The sequence below is a fragment of the Chelmon rostratus genome, chromosome 18, assembly GCF_017976325.1.
Source record: "Chelmon rostratus isolate fCheRos1 chromosome 18, fCheRos1.pri, whole genome shotgun sequence".
In the NCBI taxonomy this organism is placed as follows: domain Eukaryota; kingdom Metazoa; phylum Chordata; class Actinopteri; order Chaetodontiformes; family Chaetodontidae; genus Chelmon; species Chelmon rostratus.
The window spans coordinates 10,750,701-10,771,050 of NC_055675.1; the positions used below are offsets into that span (position 1 = coordinate 10,750,701).

The following is a 20,350-nucleotide window of genomic DNA, read 5'->3' on the forward strand; positions in this document are numbered from 1 at the left end:
AGTTATTTTTCTGTTTTGTTTGGGTGCGGGCCAGGCGGAAGAAGTGTTTCCAGTGGTCTGAGCTAAATAGCTGGGTTACAGGACACAAGCAAGCAATAAGTCACGCATATTAACATGCATGAACAAATACTCTTTCAAATCAGTGTTTAGTTTAAGCATCTTTATCTACTTTAGCTGCTTTATTTCAACAATTGCACGACATTCTTATCAGTCAACTTTCCTGCAGTTTTGTGCAGATTTGCACAAAGTTGAGTCAAATGAGCTCAAGAAAAAGTGCACGCCAACACAAAATCTCATAAAGTCACGCTCAGACTGCCTCAAAGGTCATAATCAGTGCAGGATGTGACGGCGCACAGAAACCTCAGCACAGCGCCCATTCACTAAATTCATTCATGAGCCACAGCAGCGGCTGTGAATTCTCTCATTGATAACACAAACATTCCCGGCTGCCTCCAAACTTTACTCCTTCTCCTCTTTTGTAGGCTGTCCAGAAGTCCCCAAGGAGCATTTACTGACCAGATGTGCTCATTTTCCCTGGAAATATTCTAATCCACATAGTTTAAATGTCAATACACCATAAACACTGAAAAATAAAGGTTACACATTGTTATCTGGAAATGGTGTTAACATAAGCCTGTTAAGTGTAATATTGGCAGACGCAGATGATTACAAAAACAAATTTTCAGACACAGAATTTGGCTGAATTCAATGAGCATTTTAACCCTTACTTGGACTTGCAAATTCTAATATAATATAGTATATATATGACATAGTTATTTTAGTGACTCAAAATTAATTTATAGCAAGTTTACCTTACATTAAATTGTCATCTATTTCTGCTGGACAATATGTAGAAAACTTTTTTTTTTTTTAATTATGTTACTGCATGTCAAAATTATGTTTTTATTTTCCAACAGGAGAACCCTCATTGTCCACAAGGTGGCGCAAGATACAAACTTTAAACCAATGCTGCTGTTCAAGTCCGTCTGTTTGCAGCCAGAAATATTAATCACCTTCTTGATCTCTTTGACAATGACATATCACATTTTATAATTTTTCTTTTGCATGCAGTATAACTCTATTATTAGAGAGAAGAGTGAATATTCCAAATTTCTCAGCAGAAGTAGTTTCTTTGCTTAGCTCTGCTGAATTGCTTAAAAGCAAAGAATGCATAAAATTGTTGGACTTGTGCAGCTTTATTTCCTCACAAAGCTCTGTATCTTTGTGATACTTGATCATTTTGCTTATATGTCTTCTGAGTTTACTGTTTTTATCGTTTGTAATTTTACTTTTGCATGGAACAATGTCCATTTTGCCACAAGACGATTTTTACCTGTGATAAGGTACTTTAATCATTCAATGCTGAACTCCCCGTCTTGCAACAAATTGTTAGAAAACTGTCATTTGTTTTGTACGTTGTATTTTGAAAGGTGTAACCGGAAGTTGTAATTATATACGAGGTCAATTTGTTTTATTTTGAAAGGTGAGACCGGAAATTAGTTGCTTGCTGCTAATGGTCTGCGGAGGAAGGGGTCTGTCTACAAATGTACCGTTGACTGGATTGTTTATGTTGCAGGGTTACAGCACTGAGCTAGCCGAAGAGGTAGCTAAAGAATTAGAGCAAACATTACAGACCTACACATTTTCCATTAACATGCAAACGCACCTGGAAACAGTAGAACCTCGTCCTCAGTGTAACGTTAGACAGCTAGCCTGATAGCTAGCTTAGCTAACAACTTTTCATTCATTAGCCACTGCCTGTGCACTTTTCTTTGTTGCTAGCTAACGGGTAGCTTTATTCATAACATTAGCTTGGTAGTAGTGAGGTACTCTTTCGTTTGTCTGTTGCTTTTAGTCGTTAATGTCAGTGGAATTTTATTCACATCAGCTTAGTTAATGAAATTTTGCTGAGTTAGTTTTCGACGAATAATGGTAGTTGACAGCCGGCTTGAAGGGCTGGCAAGATTAGCTAGCATCATTTCCCTAAACAAGCTTATCAGTTGCGTTACTATGCAATACAACGCTGGGATGAGCGATGCATGAGCTGCAACGCCAAAAAACTCTACACTTTAGATAACACTACGACGAGTTGTACCGTGCACTTTAACATAATTAACAGATAAATGCATTATGTCGCGTTTAGCTTCTAGTATATCATTTTCATTTATCCTTCTTAGTAATTTAGTAGCCACGGAGAATAGCTAGCATCAGGATGTATCATTAGCCGGTCGGCTGACGTTGGTGAATACATGAGTAAAATAGCGTAGAGGTAAATGTTAAAAAACAGAATTTTCCTTGTGTTGTGTTTAAATTTCTCCTCTAATGCCTTGCAGATGCCTGCGTGATTCGGTTATATCTCGAATAGTAGGGAACCACGTACCTGGAGATTCAGGTGAACTGGTGCTGCAACAAAGGTGACAAGTGAAACCCCCTTTCCTATGATTTTATTCATGTGCAAGATCATCGTTAATACGTTGGGACTTTCTCTGTGCTGATTGTACTGTCTGTGCAAGCCATAAGTTGTGCAAATGTGACTCCTGAAAACAGTCAAAGGCACTTGATTGAGAAAAAGGTGTAATTGCATTACATTACAGTGTCATCATGAACCAACGTTTAGAATTTCTAACACTCAAAATAGTGATAAATTCTGCCCTTTTTTCCCCCATCCAGCTCATCTTGTCTCCTTGTTCGTCTGTGAAATGTGGTGATGGTGGGGTTGATGATAAATGTGTGAGGAGAAAGCCCCTGTGGTCTCTCTTGGTCCACCACACACTTCCTCATGGATTCCAGCAATGACGAGGCACTTGATATCATTGTCACCAATGTGGTGGCGACCTTCAGGACCAGGTGCCACCTCAACTTGCGCACCATTGCCTTAGAGGGAACCAACGTCATCTATAAGCCAGAAGTAGGGGTAAGGAAGTCAAAGACTGTTACACTAAAGAGATTCCCCTTGTTAATGCACATATCCATATGTACAACTTTACTGCATCACCAAGGGTTTATGATATTTTATTATGTTTGTTTTGAATAAAGAAAGTCCTGATGAAGCTTCGTAAGCCCAAGATAACAGCCTCCATCTGGTCCTCAGGGAAAATCATCTGCACTGGAGCAACAAGGTAGACACGTGAAACACTTTCACTAACCATTAGCTGACTGGAAGATTTGTCAAAAAAAAACAAACAAACAAAAAAAAAAACAGCTGCACATAACAAATGGAGTTACTGGTTGCCAAATGGCAATTAATTTTCTCTGCTGAGAGAAATGTTGGCTGCTGATAGCCTTGGCTGTCTTGCCTCTTTGTTGTTGGTGCAGTAATGTTTGCTTCAGCTGAATGTTAGCACATGATCTCCCATCAACTGCCAGTAATGCAGAGGCATTACCATTTGTCTCACCTGTCACGGATACAATGCTGACATTAGAGCAAGTCATTAGCATTTTTGGCAAATCAGCCTTCACAGACCAACACAGTGATACTTTTGATTGTTTGTGCCTTGAACCTACAGTTACTCTTAGGGTTGCTAATTGCAGCTTGTGTGTTCTGTCGTTGTTGCATGCTAAACCATATGCAGTACATATATGTTATGCTGCTGCTCACTCCTGCTCTCCTCTTCTGTTCAGTGAGGATGAGGCAAAGCTGGGGGCTCGCAGGTTAGCACGCTGTCTGCAGAAACTTGGCTTCAAGGTGAGAATGATCACAAAGCTGTCGGTTAGCAATATAATAACAGATACCAGGTTTGCAGGTATAGTGTTTCTCATAATATTTGTTGAGGTGTTGCATTTTATTTGTCTAGCAAATGTATTGGCGTGCATGGAAATATAAAGTCAGACTGGAATTGTCATATACTGTTTATATTTTTAAGTATTTCAGAAACAATTTTAGAGAGAATTCTGAAAGAGTAATTGCATTACAATATCAGTTTATACAACAAAAGCACATTTCACTATATTTTAAACCTATGTTAAAATACACAATCACAGTAATCTATACATTTAGTCTTAATTGGCCTATAAGAAAGTATGTGGTGTGTCAGTAGATGTCATGTGAGTGCTTTACAATTAACAACTTACTGTTGCTGTTTTGGCTAATATGCCTGAAGGTTAGCATAACAAGAGTCAATTTGTGCCAAGGAGGCACAGGCCCTGAAGCAGCTTCATAAACAACAAAAACCCCTTTGTGCTTCATTAGACTGTGTACATGACTACATGCCTTAAATTTCACGTTTACTTTAGCTAGGTCACATCTCGTGAATCATAAACAAAGCAGCAGCATGCTACCAGGCCAACTTACAGAACCTGATGTACTATAGATGTCCAATGCAAATAGCTTCTGTGTCGGGTTTGTTTTTGTGAGGGTTAAAGCTTCATCCAGCAAAAGCACTTGCATCCACTATTCCTGCAACAACGGGGATAAGTACTAATGAGGCTAACCTGTACTTGCCAAGACCAAGATCGAAAGATAGAAGTTCTCCTTTAATGTAGCATTCCATCACTAAAAATACATTCAGTATACATGTCTGTGCATGTGTGTTGTCTGTTCAGGTGAGGTTTTCAGCCTACAGAGTTGTGAATGTGCTGGCAGTGTGCTCCATGCCGTTTGCAGTCCGCCTCATAGACTTCACTAAGAACAACCGTCCCATTGCCAGGTAATATAGTACTGTGCACCACAGCAACTATCAGCACACTAATTAACATCACAAGTATCATCAGCACCCAGATCTGTCTGTGTTAAGAAGTATTTAGAAATACATCACTATTGATTTTGCTTCCTTCTGAGGAGAGGACCTTACCTCTCAGATCAGTTATGTTTTATTATGCTCATTTCGGTCCAATTGTTTTAGTTGTAAATTGTGAAGAAATACAGATTACTGCTATGATTACGTGTCATTGTCATTTATTTTGTTAAAATAAATGACAATAATTTTGGCCTGAGATGCTTCACTACATGTATTATGAAGTAAATAGCTGTTTAAAATGTTGCACCTCTTTTACTTTTAGTGGTTGAATATTTGCAAGGACAGGATGACCTCTAGTGGTGGGAGCACTGGTCAGTGCTTCACTATGCATTTGGCACCAGTTTAAAGCAAGCAGAGAGAAGGTGTTGGTGGAGTCAGCCTCTGATTTACTTCTTTATATGACAACATATGAAGTGCTGGCATATTACATCATGTAAAACAGTCTCAAAGCTGAGGGTGAATTTGTTCTTAGATAAATGTTCTGAAAGCCTTTAGTGTACAGCACGTAAACATGTGTTCGTGTCTTTTTGCCAGTTATGAACCAGAGCTCCATCCCGCTGCCACGTATAGGATCAAACATCTCAAGGCTACTATACAGGTGTTCTCTACTGGCAGCATCACAGTTACAGGTACCTCACACGTCTACACACACACACACACACACACACACACACACACACACACACAAATACTAACCTCTTTCACCCTCTTTTACATACAGCGAGAGCGCACACAGGCTTAAGGGATTGAGGTCACGTTGTAATACACTTTTATAGGCTGTTACAACCAGAAAAGCGGTTTGTAAATAGCCCAATTCCTGAAGGAATTTTACCAGAGTAAAATTGTTTATGCCCTCTTCATATGTGAGGTCACGCATTAGGCTGAACTTAAACAAGGAATAAGTTCTCTCATTTATGTTTCAATCACTCTCTCTCATGATGGTGTCTGTGATTCTCTTTTTGTATGCAGGGTTTATTGCCATTTCTTTCTCTATTGTCCTAAAAACTTGTTCTTATGCTCTCCCCCTACCCCCACTTGCCCCATCCCACCGTTCAGGACCAAACGTGCAGAATGTTGCCACAGCTGTTGAGCAGGTCTACCCACTACTGTTCGAGTGTCAGAAACCCCTCTGCAAAAGTTAAAGACAGAAGAAACAAAGGGAAAGCGAAGTCATGTCTGATTAATTTGTTAAAAGTGAGGAAGCACCTTATCCTTGGATTTATTTGCTTGATTTTATTGTCACGAGGCAACGGCCACAAACTTCTAACGTGATCAATGACCGGATGTCACCTGGATTTGAAAATATTCTCAACAACCGTAGTAGGAGTCTCAAAACTTCACGCTCACAAAATGTCCTTGTTGTTGTGGATTGTGTGGCCGTTGTGATTTCACAGCCTAAACGTGCAAGCATGATTTTCAAACTTAAGTGGAAACTGCTCCTCCAAACCCGACTGCCACTGAAGAGGATGGAAGTCATTTGCTTTATTTTGCTCTGGGTGTTTTTGCATGGACAAAGAAAGACCAGTTTTCAACAATCTAACCATTTTAATGCTTGACAGTGGTGAACACTGAGAGGAGTCAGTATGTTAACACTGAGAAGCCTCACCTTTTAATCCTATACACAAGTAACCCCGTTTGACACTTTCTCTGGAAGATTCTCCGTCCATGGCTCGTTTGTACATGTTAACATTAATCCAAGGGCATCCACTGTATGACCAGTAGTTTTGCTCAAAGGAGGAAAACAGCATTCAGACCATAGACTGAGTCTGTACTGTTACACATGTATACAAAGTAAGAGCATGTCCTTATGCAGATACACATACACATATTCGCTCTTAAGATGCATTAATCTCTGATTTTAATTGTTGTATTCTCTCATTTCCTTACTGTGTTTGGTCGTCAGTTTAATATAAGTTTGTTCTCCTTCATCAACTGTGGCATTGGATCAGAATGCACACACACATTGTTTGGTTTCATTTCTTGCCATTTTATAATAAGATCCAACACAAGGAGAACTTAAACCTAATATTTAGTTTTTTTTGGTTCAGACAGTGTACAGTTCAGAGCAAGACTGATGGCCTAAATGTTTTGGGATGTAGTGACAACTTTTGAAAGGTTCAGGTATGTTTTATTTTTCAGGTGTTGTTGAGCCATAGACGCCTCTTTCACTCTCACACTAAAAAAAATGCTGATTAGTGGTACTGAGACAAGGCAAGATATTCAAAATGAGCTTTTTAGCAGGTAGAGGAATAAAAAGTTTTTAAAACACTGTCCACAATTGATAGCGGTTAGCTTAGCATTGTCACCCGTTGAGAGGTTTCACGATACACTTCATGTCAGTTTTTGAAGCAGCATAAGACCATGAATGGTTTTTCGAAGAGGCTTCCAACATCAGCCAGTACCTGAATCGTCTGAAAAACAAACCCTTTGTAGAATACTGTTCTCTTAAACTAAAAAAATAAAAACAAACCTAGTGAGAGGCAACGTATATGTATGTATATAATAAAGGCATCTGATGGAAAAGATGTTCACAAAAACGTTGACACGTCTCAAGTATGTGGGATGGACTAGCTGAAACTGGAGATTTGAGACACTTTCAGAATTTTGTATTTTGTATAAAAATAAAGGTTAATGATAAAAGAGGCCACAACAGGACTACTGTGCTTCACTCCCATTTACATCATTTCCTTTCTTTATGTGTATGCATGTCACGATTACAGGTGGAGTGAAGATCGTCAGCGTGACAGACTCTGAAATACAGTTTCTACATAAACACCAAAGAATACCTATCATAGCACAGATTTAAAAATGCAATTTAAACTGAACAGATCCACACGAGTCATTCATTCATGCAGTAAAACATTCATCTTATTAATCCACTTATATAGTATAATTTTGGCATCACTGACACAAGTAAAAAATAAAAAATACTCTTGAATCACTTATCACACATCTTACACTACAACAGTACTAGTTGTTTTTTTTAATCTACATGATATTACCACCTGATCGGTGTAGTATTTTTTTCTTAGTTGCTCGTTTTTGAGGATTCAGCAGCATAAAGTGCAGCCAAGTGTGTTGATCCATTACCATTTTCTTGATTGCTTGTTCCCCCAAAATAGAAAAGAGGAGATGCATTTCTGTTTACAGTGTGTCCTGTATCATAACCGGCATGACTGCTTTGAGCCACGGAGTGTTATTACATCACATACAACAGGAAGCAGCATATGAACAATGTCATGTTTTAGGACTTCATTTGCAATCCAGCAAATAACCAAAGAACTTTACATACAAAGACATTTAAAGTGATTAGTGTCTAATTTTTTAGCACATCTTTGATTTCCCCATGATTACCCACAAGAGCCAATCTTTTGTATGTGTTCATCACAATGTCAGGTCATATGGAAAAAACTGAAAGACTACTACTACAGTTTTTAGCACTCTTCATCAGCTGTACTGGAGTTAAGAGGAAATGTCCCTTTCTGCATGATTTGAGCTGTATTCTTAAATAGGGAAGAGGTAAAAGAAGGAATTAAATATTATGTATATTTCACATAATCACATATTTAATCCCCACTGCTGACATTTCTTTACTGCCCTTTAGCAAGCGAGAGTGAACCCTGCGCTGTCCTCATCTGGCACATTCACAAATCCTTACTGAATTCTTTCCTGTACTGTAGGTGTAATTTCCACCATCCCTGCTGTTTTCTTCCTCCACACACAGCATGTAGCTGAAAGGAACTAAACAACAAACACATAATTATAGGAGGCAGCTGGAACTGCAGGGATGCACCCATGTGGGTGAGGTGTACAAGTTGTACCCCAAACTCTGAACAGCGCTAACATATTATCCGTCAGGGTCCTCGCTCTTGAATCCCAATCAGGTGAGGTGTACAGTTGTGGTCCGTTCAAGGAGTCAAACATTTACTGGGATCTCTGTGGACGTGCTGCTGCTGATCAGGCTTTCCTGAGGCTGGACCTGCCTACAGATCCTCACCTCAAAATGCTTCCTGGTAAAGCAGACAAAAAGAGGAAGATAAAGATTCATTTCACAAACTAGTTCACATGATGAATTGATTACATTAAGGTTGAGTTGAAGCTGGAGCTCACTTCTTAGCCAGTTCTTTTGATATCTCCTCCAGCGTGCGACCTTTGGTCTCAGGGACACAGAGGATGACAAACACCAGGAGAACAAAGCTCATGGCGGCGTAGAGGAACATCACATTGGGAACACCAATCTTTTCTAGAGAAACAGCAGCAAAGAAATACATCTTATTTGTACATCAAATACATCCAACTGTCTAATACAGTTGGTTGTATTTGACAGACAAGAATGATTGGCTCTGCAAGTCAGGTCATGATACTGACTAGAAAAGACTCCAAATTTGAAGAGTAATTAATTGTTTTTGGCATCATCCTTCTGTTATTATCTCATAATATCATGTCTCCACAACAGGTGCGCAGTCTGATAAGTTATAGGCAGACACACCCTTTTTTGAGGAACTGAACAAGTAAAACCTGCTTAGCATGAAATATTTGGCTTTATACAGATTAAGAGTTTGCTGGTTGCTGTAAAAAACTTTATGAATGTTCATTTTTCTTTGTCCTGAGGAAAAGGTAAAAACAACAAAAAAGTGCACACATCAAGCTGTGTCGTGATTCAAATGTTTGTTTACCTGCAATTACTGTTTGCAGAACAGCTTCCATAAATTTACAGCGCTACTGCAATTAGGTTGAACCTATAATTAATAAATCGTAGCCAAGAACAGACCCACACGGACACACCTGTAAATGTGAGGAAGGTCATGGAGATGAGCAGGTTTGTGGCCCAGTTTACAGCCGACACCACAGACACAGCCCTGCCCCTGACTCCCATTGGAAAGATCTCACTGAGGACCACATACACCACTGGAGAGAAGAGAAAACAAAGGCACATATACAAGGACATAAAGGGCCGTGGTTAGTGAGGACTAAACACAAATCACATGAGGCATCATTGTTTTGCACAACTTTGCTATTTGACAGTTTTGTGTTAGGAGTTGTGGCCCAGGTTTGAAGCTTTTAAGTCAGGGTCCACACTGCTTTATCTGGGGAACTTTAACTTGTCAACTATACTTTACTTAAGCTTAGTTACTGCATGATAACCAGTGTTGTACTTCGGACTTCACCGTGTTACAAAATAACCAAGCCAAATTCTAGGGCCTGTTCGTGTGTATGGGCCGTGGCTGCTGTTCTATAGTGCTGATACTGCAGAAATGGCCTGGTATACTCTGGCAAAAGCTGAATGTGGGCCCGCTGAAAAGCAGTTATGCAATCCGCCTTTTAACGATAAATGGCCTGGGGTTGTCCTGAGGGGGGAATACTTTGTAGGTCACCAGTTAGTGTTTTTTTTATTTGTGCGTATGTGTGTGCAAAGGGAGTGGTTAAATAAAACTGAAGGAATGGGTGCTTACTTGGCCCGAGGCTAATAGAGAAGGCCGCCACATACACCAGCAAGCTGATCAATGATGCCAGCTTCAGCGAAGAAGACACTTCTAAAAAAGTCTTTTCTCCTCCCGGCTCCCCAATCCCATCATCCTCTCTGTTAGTCACCAGTGCCTCCTTACTGTTCCACTGGCTGGGGAGGCCAGTAGAAAAAATGGCACTGTTGTCAACATCTATCGTGGTTCTGTTTAAATCCCACGGCGTGTGTGTGTGGTTTAGTATCGTCTGACTTTTACACAGGCTGGTGAGGTGAGTGTGGCTTTGCAGCGTCAATGCGCCGAGTGCAACGAGCGACATTCCCATGGCGACGGCGCCCACGCACAGAAAGCTCTTGGGTCCCACGCGGTCGACCAACAGCACGGCAGGGATGGTGCCGACGACTTTGACCACTCCGAACCCTGTGGAGGCCAAGGTTGCCGCGGCGTCACTGTTGAAGCCTACACTGCGGAGAAGTGGCGAGGCGTAGGAGAGGATGTTGGGCTGGCCAGTCGCCTGCTGAAGGAAGACTAAGGCCACACCTGTTAGCAGCCGCGAACGCAAGTTAGCCTTGGCGCTGAACAACTCCCAGAAACTATGCTCTGATTCCTCTTTCAGTCCTGACTGGATGTCTCTGAGCTCCATTTCCACATGCTCCCCAACTCCACCTCTCATTCTGACCAGCACTATCCTGGCCTGCTCCACTTTGCCCTGTGCAACCAGGAAGCGTGGGCTGGGTGGGAGGAACAGGAGGACGCTGATCTGCAGCAGTGCCGGGGGGATTACTAGTCCAAATGTATACGCCCAGCCGTGGGGCAGAGTGGCAAAGGCGTAGCTACAGCTGAATCCAAGCATTACACCCACAACCAACATCAGCTCGTACAGCGTCACCAACAGACCCCTCCTTTCCCTCGGTGAAATCTCCGCTATGTACAGACATGCTCCTGTCCCAGACAGCGCCGTTCCCATGCCGACTACCACCCGGCCCAGCGTGAGTGCAATAAGCGAGGTGATGGCGATGAGCACGACGCTCCCGCCGACCACCATGGCGGCGCTCAGGAGCAAAGAGCAGCGGCGGCCGTAGCGGTCCAGAATGGGACCTCCGGCCAGGCAGATGAGGAGAGCGCCGAGCAGGTGGGAGCTGACCAGCAGTTCCTGTTGCCGGCAGGAGAGGGAGAGGAGGCCCCGCAGCTGCAGCAGGACTCCCGAGGTCAGGCCCATCTCATAGCCCAGCATCAGGCCGCTGAGAGAGGCCGCCACGGCCGCTACTACCACCAGCCAGCTGCAGCCTGGAGAGGGATACACACACAGAACAGACTGTAAGACAACAGCTACCCAGCAAAAGGCCTGGTCCCACCGTCCATCCTCAAACACTAATTTTGTGTTAAAATACAGGCTATGATTACAGTTTCAAGGAGCACAACTTAAGGTACATATTAAACCAAAAAGTTAAAATTAAATTAAATTGGTTACACAACTGACTGAGCCGCTGGTTACATGATTTCACAAAGTGCTGATCGTGCAGGTGATGCTAGTTAAAGATCATACGGTTCAGGGCTCAGGGTGGACAGCTACTGTATTTCTGCTTGTCACATAACAGACTAATACTTTATTTTTTACCTTGTCTAATGTAAGTCGAGGGATTTCATTTTAGTCTCAGGTGATTAAAGGTACTTTTAAATGTAATGTTTTCTAACATTACAGCCTGGTGAGCTTTGTTAATGTATTTCCTTCCATGTTAACACATTTGTCATGCTTATTTTTTAAGGTTTTTGAAACCTGTATAGTTTATAACGGCTGGTCTTAATATCCAAAACAGTGTGACGCTGAGGGATAGGGTTATTCTCCCTTCATTGGCAGACTTTCAGGCAGGCCTAAAAACTACCAGCTAATGATTTCAATTCTGAGTAAGAGCAGTGAGCTGTTAAAGGGTAGCCTCAGCGGGGTTATTATGTAGCTGACCCCACACTGTGACCTCTCTGGTTATCACAAGACAACCATTTGTTCCTTCTGGTCAACCAACAAATTCTCTGTTCTTGTTAATAGCTAGTCAAGTTCTGAAGCAGTGGAGGGTTATACATGCAAAATATAAATACTTTATGGTATTGGGCCCATCCCATGTCATAGTGCAGAAAATTGTACCGATAACATTGGATCACTGTAACACATAAAGAGAGAAAAAAAAACAACATATTTTAAAGAACTGTGTGCCATAGCTTCTGGCAGGACCACAGCTTTTCTCTCTGTAGGTTTCCCCCAGTCATGAAGCTGCCTTAACAGTGCTGACTGTGCAGAATTAGAGGTCAGAAGTTCACAAGAAGAATGCTGAAGCAATCGTGTAAGCTATTGTGTGTGTGTGTGTAATCTGCATGTGTGCATGTGAGAGGAGCTGAAGCCTACATGCGTTGTCTTGAATGTATCACAGTAAGCTAACATGCATTATCATTACAACCAGACAGATAGGAAGGGAGCACAGGGAAAACTGATGAGCTTAGCATGTAGACATTGACACTGTTTTCATATATATTTTTCAAACGAATGAACTGAAAGAGGTTTATGATATTCGTATGGGAAGTCATAAAGTCCGTCAGTATTGATCCTTGTAATTGGTTTGCTACGCTGCTGAAGTATTGCCATTGACAGCTTTGAATAAATGACTGTACTTGCGTGACAGTTGGTGTTTAACTCTTCTGAATCCATTTTTTATATGTTTCAGCCTTAACATGCCAACAAATTTCATTGCTGTTATCCTAATAGTCATGCTAGTGAGACTTCCTTCTTTTTGTTCTTTGTTCTTTGTGCTAATTTAATTATTGTGGCGCAACATGCAAGAAAAACAGAGATGCAGCTGCAAACTGCAGGATCCTATAAGGTCCATGAAGACTGTTGCACTGCACGCCCTCCCTCAATCCTTTTCCATAAGTGACAGTAAGTGACATTATTATCTAATAATGGGAGGAACTGAGTGGAAATGATTAGGATCACTATCCTAATGTCCAAAACACATCACTTCAGTCCATGCATTAGTAAAACGCACAATTCCATTAACTGCATTTCCAGTGGGTGGAGATTTTGCTTTTGTGAAATGCTGTTTGGCCTGATGGTTAAATGAACTCAATGTTGTTTAAGATTCACAGGCACGTAATTATAGATGGGTGTGTGTCGCGCTGCCAAGTTCAGAGTGACCCAGGACACAAAGAGTCATAAACAACTTTTGGCTTCATCATCAGTGTTAATCAGTGTTTGAGGAGGCATGAACGTGCATAACCTGCATCTTAGGTGAATTATCACAAAATCTTGGCAATTCATAAATCTGTTCCATAAATCCAAGAAGCAGGTTGCATTGAGTTATTTTTATCGAACAAACTCCTGAGCTGGATTTTTTACATCAGTGTAAGGTAAAGATTTGCAGGGAATGTCTCTCCGAAAGATCTCCGTCAAATAAACTGCCTCTTGGAACAGGTTAGCATTGAACAAAGATACATTTTCAGTATAATAAAGTTCTATAATAGAATCAAGTGTTTACGGAGGCTCAACGGTGGAATCCAGGGAATTTAAACTGCAGGGAGGAGTCAATTTGTACCTGAGTTAAGCAAATGCACCCTCATTAAACATCTAAATTCAGTAATACGTAAGCTTTACATAAAACACAGATGGCTTAGAACTGTATTCAAATAAAAAAACTGATTATTTCATCTGTTAAAAAAATGTGACTGGGGTCTGTGCATACCTGGGCCTCTGGGTGAGGCCAGTTTCTGGGCCTCAGGGGAGGGGTTCGCAGGGAGGTAAGACGTCATCTTCTTGGTCTCACTGTTGGGTTCCATCGTCAACCGCCTTCCAAAGCAGGCCGAGGTAAAACTGAGACCACAACACATTCAAACAAAGGAACATCATTCATTCTGCAAAATAAACACGAGAGCAGCTAGCAGATCCTTGTGGTTTTGCACACAGACCCACCTGATGTGGATACAGCTACTCATGTAAAGGATACGCATAGATGTCTCAATGAATATCAAATCGGCAATACCAATTAGGCATTAAGATAAGACAAAAGCAAAGTTCTCAAATACATAAGCACCTATTCAAGATCTTTGCTTTACAAAATAACATTGCTAAACTTTGGTTCAAATCAAGAACTATCTGATCAAAACAAGTACAAAAGATTACAAATGTGACCAGGCATGTGATTCAAGCTCGCAGTGCATGGCAACCTTTGATTGTTGGCGCCATGGACACTTTCTGATCAATAACCGAAAAAGCACTGCCATGTGATGCTCAGCTCTACCCACAGAAGATGTTTTAGTTGATTCTTGTGCAGCGTGCATGCCCTGAATAAACTCCTTACCATTACAATTCCTAATTATTCCCATATAATGGCTTTATAAACTATACACTAAACTAAATCCAAGCACCGCATCCAGCAGCTGAGGCAGATTTTCTGCACTTTCCCCTCAACACAGTGCAAACCGAGGCTGATGAAAGGAAACAAAGGGGTGAGATTTTAATGATCATGACACCCTGTGTTTCTCTTCTCTGCAGTCCTGCGTGTGTGAACTTAGACCACTTGATGCCTTTTGGTGTCCCTGGATACAAACAGGCGTCCAGATGAAAGCCCTGTCATAAATACCAGCCGGGTGAAGCTCACACAGATAAGTGACTTTATTTTGTTCCCCGTTTTTGGGATGTGGAAATGCTTTGACAGACCCCCCAGTTGTCACACTAAGTGCACGTCCCTACGCTACCAATAGCATCTTATGGCTGCCGTATTTAATACACATGTAAAGACTGAGAATGAGTCTACACCCTTTGCCATATGGTGTTTGTTGACGTGTCCCCTGACAGTCCATAACTTCAGCTAAAACGTTGCATTTGGAGGAAGCTTGAATCCGCGGACGACCGAGGAAAACAGCAGTCTTAACAGCAAAAAGCAAAGTTAGCAGCTTTCTTTAACGCAGCGGCTTCAAGTTCGGGCTATTGAGAAAGTTTGATAAAGCAGGTATTAAAGCAGTCCCGACGGCTCGAAGCGGTGACACGTCCCTACCTGACGGCCCGGTTCTGTCTGTCCTTAGCTCAGATTTTGTGTTTGTCGGTACATTCGCCTCCGGCTCCAGAGTTTCGCCCAGCTCCTCTCGTGTCGGCGCACGCACCAAACCTGTTTTGGAAAGTTGTACGGCCCCGCCCACGTCTGCTCGGACCACCAATAGGAAACGCGGGCTTTGGTCTGGAAAGCCCAGCGTGAAATCCTATTGGCCCGAACGTGTCAATCAAGTAGCGCCTATCTTTAAAATGAAACTTATTCCTGTGGGTAATATTTCTGCATTGTGGCACGGTATGTTAAAAAAGTTATTAATTTTGTCATCCTCTGTGCTGGTTTGTATAATTTCCAGCTGCGGTTACAAGCTATGATGAAGTTATTCTCTGCTGCGATCATCGCTATAAAGTAACCAGCAATAAAATACACCTGCATCAATAATGCTCTTTCTCTCATACTGCATGTGAAAACAAACGCGGGAGGCTACCTGCTGCTTCCCTCTGTTCCCATGTCCTATTTCTACGATTGCAGCAGGACCGAGCTGTCACACCTGCCCGGCCGCCTCACGGATGACAGAATGTAGCCTTGTGCGCCTGACAGACTGGTAGTGCTTGGCCTACTTTCCCAGAAAGGTATTTAGACAACCAGACCTGACCTATAGAATCAATAGTTTGACCTGTTTTTAACCACTGACATTTGATTCTCTCTCTGTGTGTGCGTGCGTGCGTGTCCGTGCGTACCCGCGTGCGTGTGTTATGTAATGACTCAGTAGCAAAGATAATTATGGGTGGCCCAGTTGTTGGAGACTTGCCTTCACTATGTCAGCAAATAATCACGTTATTATTATTATATTGCTATATAATGTTATAAATGCTGATTATATCTAAACATTTGTCAAGTCAAAAAATTCTTATCTAGGTTTAGTCCTGGGGCTTAGACAGCACGCTGGAATGCAGTTTTAACAACTGTAATGATCAAGAATCATTACAGTTCATGTCATGATCAAGAATACAATCACTCGCCTTATAGTCAAACAAACTGTTTAACTTGGTGTTTGTAATGCCTCTTTTTCTCAGTCTAATACAGTCATCTGCTTGTTGGTAACCCACTCACGCAAACTACCTGAAATCGCAGAATTTTATTAAAGAGAGCAATTTTTTGCTCACACAGCAGGAAAACAGTGGCAACACAATCAGCGGACACGCCTACTGATAGTGTGAAAGTCAAACGTGCATAATGTTGATTCAGGCAAATAAAAACAAATTATTAATTAAGGGGTTTTTTTTATTTTAAGTGGTGAAATAAGAACTTGCAGCTCCATTACAACAAATGATTACTTATGTAAATTATATTTGAAGTATTAAATGTTAAGTACTCTTTATGCCACAGAATGACCCTGATGGAATGATACTGTTATACACAATATATTATAAAACTGGACTGCTGATTCATACATTTGCAAAAAGTAGCTGTTGGAGCTGAGGCTGATTCAAAATACTTTATATACTACTGGGTAGTCTAATTTGTAACAGTGCATGATTTTATAGACTGATCTAATGTTTTGTTATCTGCAAAGTTACTATGGCTGTAAGATAAATGCAGAGTTAAAAGTATATCATTTCCGCCTGAAATGCACATTAGTATAAAGTAGCAGAACATATTGAATGAGTGTGTAAAGTACAGTGAGTAAATATGTTTAGCCACAGTCTGCTGCTTGAAGTAGGAGTTTTAACTCTCCTCATCATCATTTCATCATATGACAGGTTCATTATTCTCTGTGACTTGACAGTGACTGAGCTGGGTATTACACAACAAAGCAGCTGACAATAACCTTCTTGAAATATACACATGTATCTATGGCCATATGCACATGCAGATGTATACACTCATACTACTGTGCGTACGATTACATAGATAGATAGATAGATAGATAGACTTTATTTATCCCAAGCTGGGAAATTGCAGTGCAGCAGCAGTATTACACACAGTGAAATAAGTGAAAATTTGTGAAATAGGAAAAGAACAAACTATACACTATACATATAATAGCAAGCAGTAGTAATAAAAGTATTGTACAAAAGAGATTTTTTTTTTTTTTTTTTTGGCTGTTATTGTACAGTATGATGGAATGTGGCAGGAAAGATTTCCTGTATCTGTCCCTTAGACAGCGGAGCTGTAGCAGCCTGTGGGAGAAGGTGCTCTGCTGTCTGTCCACTGTGTGATGGAGAGGGTGCTGATCATTGTCCATGTTGGATAACAGTTTATTCAGCGTCCTCCTCTCCACCACAGTCTCAAAAGACTCAAGTCTGAGTCCAAGAACAGAGCCAGCCTTCTTGATGATCTTATCAAGTCTGTTGGTGCGCAAGGCCATTCATAGATACGGTCTCTTTTATGTCTTGCACACACGCTGAGTATCGCGTAAAATGCATTGGAAAGATCCACATGTCATAGTGCGAGGTATGAGAGATTAGAGGGTGATTTTTGTCCACCATAAACACCCTAAAGTAAACTATAGTAACTGGTTTGAGGTGGGAGGAAACTATATAGTGGGAAAGTGATAAACGTTATTGCACAGTTGCACTAAAAGGGGACTGTTATATATTTGATAAGATAACAAGTTAAAACACCAACCGACTAAATAATGAGTCTGCTGAGGATGTAAGCACAACCAGTGGCCTCACAGTCATCATGACAGATACAAAAAAAGGGGGGGGGCTGGGATGATTCAGGCATATCAACATATCAGTGAATCTCATCAATAAGCATTTCCTGAAACCTCATAGAGATATGACTTAATTGCACCTTTGTGGCACGTGGCCAGCTTGCAACTATACACCTGCACATTTGATTAATAAAATACCCCCCAAACCCTGTAAAGTGGCTTTGCATACAGATTTTAATCATATGTGCTATAGCACCTGCAAGGTCAAATTTCAGTGCAAGTAACACCAGAGAATTACGAACAAGACAAGCTTTAAACAACACTGCAATACACCTGCATTGTCCAACTTGCAGTGCTGTGATTAAATGATAGGCCAGTGATGCTGACCTTGCCACACAATATCAGGCTTTTATGATGAAGGGAAGGAAAACAGTGCCACCGTGTGGAACTCCAAGAAAAAACCTGATTTACCACAAACATTTTCTATATTTTATCAATATGCACTTATTTACCTGCAATTTTGCTACCAATTAACTGCGACCACTCTTTATTCATATCATTTAGATGTATTTTTTTGTTTTTTATATAGATCCTTGTATTGTGTCATTCTGTTTTTGAATTGTTTCTGAATTTTTGAAAAGTGTTGTGTGAATAAAGCTTCATGTACTTCATAAGAAAAGCAGAACCTGTGTTGGTTACATGTTAAGATGTGGATTGTAAAGATCCTGCAGGGGTTAGTATATTACAACAAAAAAACAGGTGAACCCTACATTTCCCTGAGCCTGACTACCTTTTTTTCTTCAGCTGCTTTCAGCACTCAGGATGGACACAGTGATTGTGTTTCTAAAAGCACCACAGCGCTGAACCAGGAGCAGAAATATCACGAATTCGCTGCCAGCTCTAAAGCCTAATGGTTCTTCCAGAAAATGTCGGAGTGCTGGAGTGTCAGACTCGAGCCACCGTAAAGGCAAATGTCAGTATAATGATGGCAAGCTGGGCTCTGCAGCTACAGGGGGCAGAAGCTCCATATATATATATACTCAACCTGCTGGTCGGACTCAGTTCTATAGAGGACTGAGTTTTAGATATATATATATATATATTCCAGTACAATCACACATTAAAGAACATCAGAAATTTCTATTGCACTCATGGACAAGCTGAATCTGTAATTCCAGAATGAGGCATTCAGACGAAGATCAGCCATTCTTTACCTGTCTACACCTCAAGTGTCCTTTAAAGCATCGTTCAGACCACTAATAAACTCGAGCAGCGTCGGTAATGAGCAACTTGTTTACTTTTTCAGTTCACAGCTCGGCCAGCAGATGGCAGTGTGTGACTATTGGTGCTGAGAAGCTCTGGGAATATTGCAGCCTTCAGCCCAATATAAATTTACATAAGACAGAGACAGTAAAGTACATGTCAGCTAATGAGGACCACACAATATTCTGATAACATCCAAAATATTCGACACTGCCACCACATGTAGCAGCATTCATTTTTACTGGTTTTTGGTGCCTTTATTATGAGGGTTAATCTGCTGTAAGAAACTTTGTTTACAATCTCTGAAAGCTGAGACCAGTGGACAATAATGATGATGATGATGGGAAAAACTGCAGTGACACTGGTGTTTATGTAATAACACTCCAGATACAAAGGGTGCTGTGGGAGGTAGTGATTTGATAGTGTCACCTCAGATATAACACATGCAGGCTTTGCGTAGATTATCATTTTAGATAAATATCAGCTCTAAAAGGTGCTATCAGGATGTTCTAGTTGTGAAAAACACTGATGTCTCAAACACAGCATTTTCCTCAATTATATGTCTGTTGATAAACCCTGTATGGATATTTTGAACTGGAGCCACTGCTTTTCAAGCAGCTTCTCAGACCAACAACGTCTTGGCTAGACAAGTCTGGAGAGTGAAAACGTTTATGGGTTTCCAGCAGGATACCGTCCCCACAGTCAACTTGTAATGTCTTTGTGTTGAAATCCTTCATCACTTTACCCTCTTCCCAGGAAGTAAGAGGTCTAAGGTCACCCACACAATAACCCCCTGGATCTGTCCTCTCTAAAGACCCCCCCAGCAGACTCAATTACCCATGGACACAACCTTGAACTCCAGCCGAAGGACATTCTCCCTCGCCGACTCACCGCCCTGCTGCAATCTTATTGAAGACACAGCATACTCTTTGTAACAGTCCCACTTGAATTAGCATTCATGCAAATGTAGCTTTTGCATCAAGAATCAATGATCCTCTTGTGCAATGTAAAACCGCTCTGCTGGATTGGGTTCATTAATACCCTTTGACCTGGAGTGGCCTTATCAGTCAATAATTTGCCCGCAAACAGATGCACACACACACACACACACACACACACTTGGACGTCACCGTCATCATTGTGTAAGGTTGCTGACGCATGGAGGGGGAGTAAAGTCCGTTCTACAGTAATGTGGGA

General features: G+C 41.2%; 2 protein-coding genes across 2 annotated transcripts; one reads left to right on the forward strand and one right to left on the reverse strand.

Annotated features, from left to right (window-relative positions):
- Positions 1–1,510: 1,510 nt before the first annotated feature.
- On the forward strand, positions 1,511–7,380 carry tbpl1 (TBP-like 1). Its single transcript, XM_041958406.1, has 8 exons — positions 1,511–1,603; positions 2,334–2,414; positions 2,671–2,914; positions 3,037–3,119; positions 3,622–3,685; positions 4,543–4,646; positions 5,271–5,365; positions 5,793–7,380. The coding sequence occupies exons 3-8, from the start codon at positions 2,780–2,782 to the stop codon at positions 5,876–5,878; spliced, it is 567 nt and encodes a 188-aa protein (XP_041814340.1). The 5' UTR covers positions 1,511–1,603; positions 2,334–2,414; positions 2,671–2,779; the 3' UTR covers positions 5,879–7,380.
- On the reverse strand, positions 6,902–15,320 carry slc2a12 (solute carrier family 2 member 12). Its single transcript, XM_041958405.1, has 6 exons — positions 15,238–15,320; positions 13,927–14,054; positions 10,190–11,485; positions 9,522–9,644; positions 8,847–8,979; positions 6,902–8,746 (listed from the first exon to the last, which is right to left on the reverse strand). The coding sequence occupies exons 2-6, from the start codon at positions 14,018–14,020 to the stop codon at positions 8,653–8,655; spliced, it is 1,740 nt and encodes a 579-aa protein (XP_041814339.1). The 5' UTR covers positions 14,021–14,054; positions 15,238–15,320; the 3' UTR covers positions 6,902–8,652.
- Positions 15,321–20,350: the final 5,030 nt, after the last annotated feature.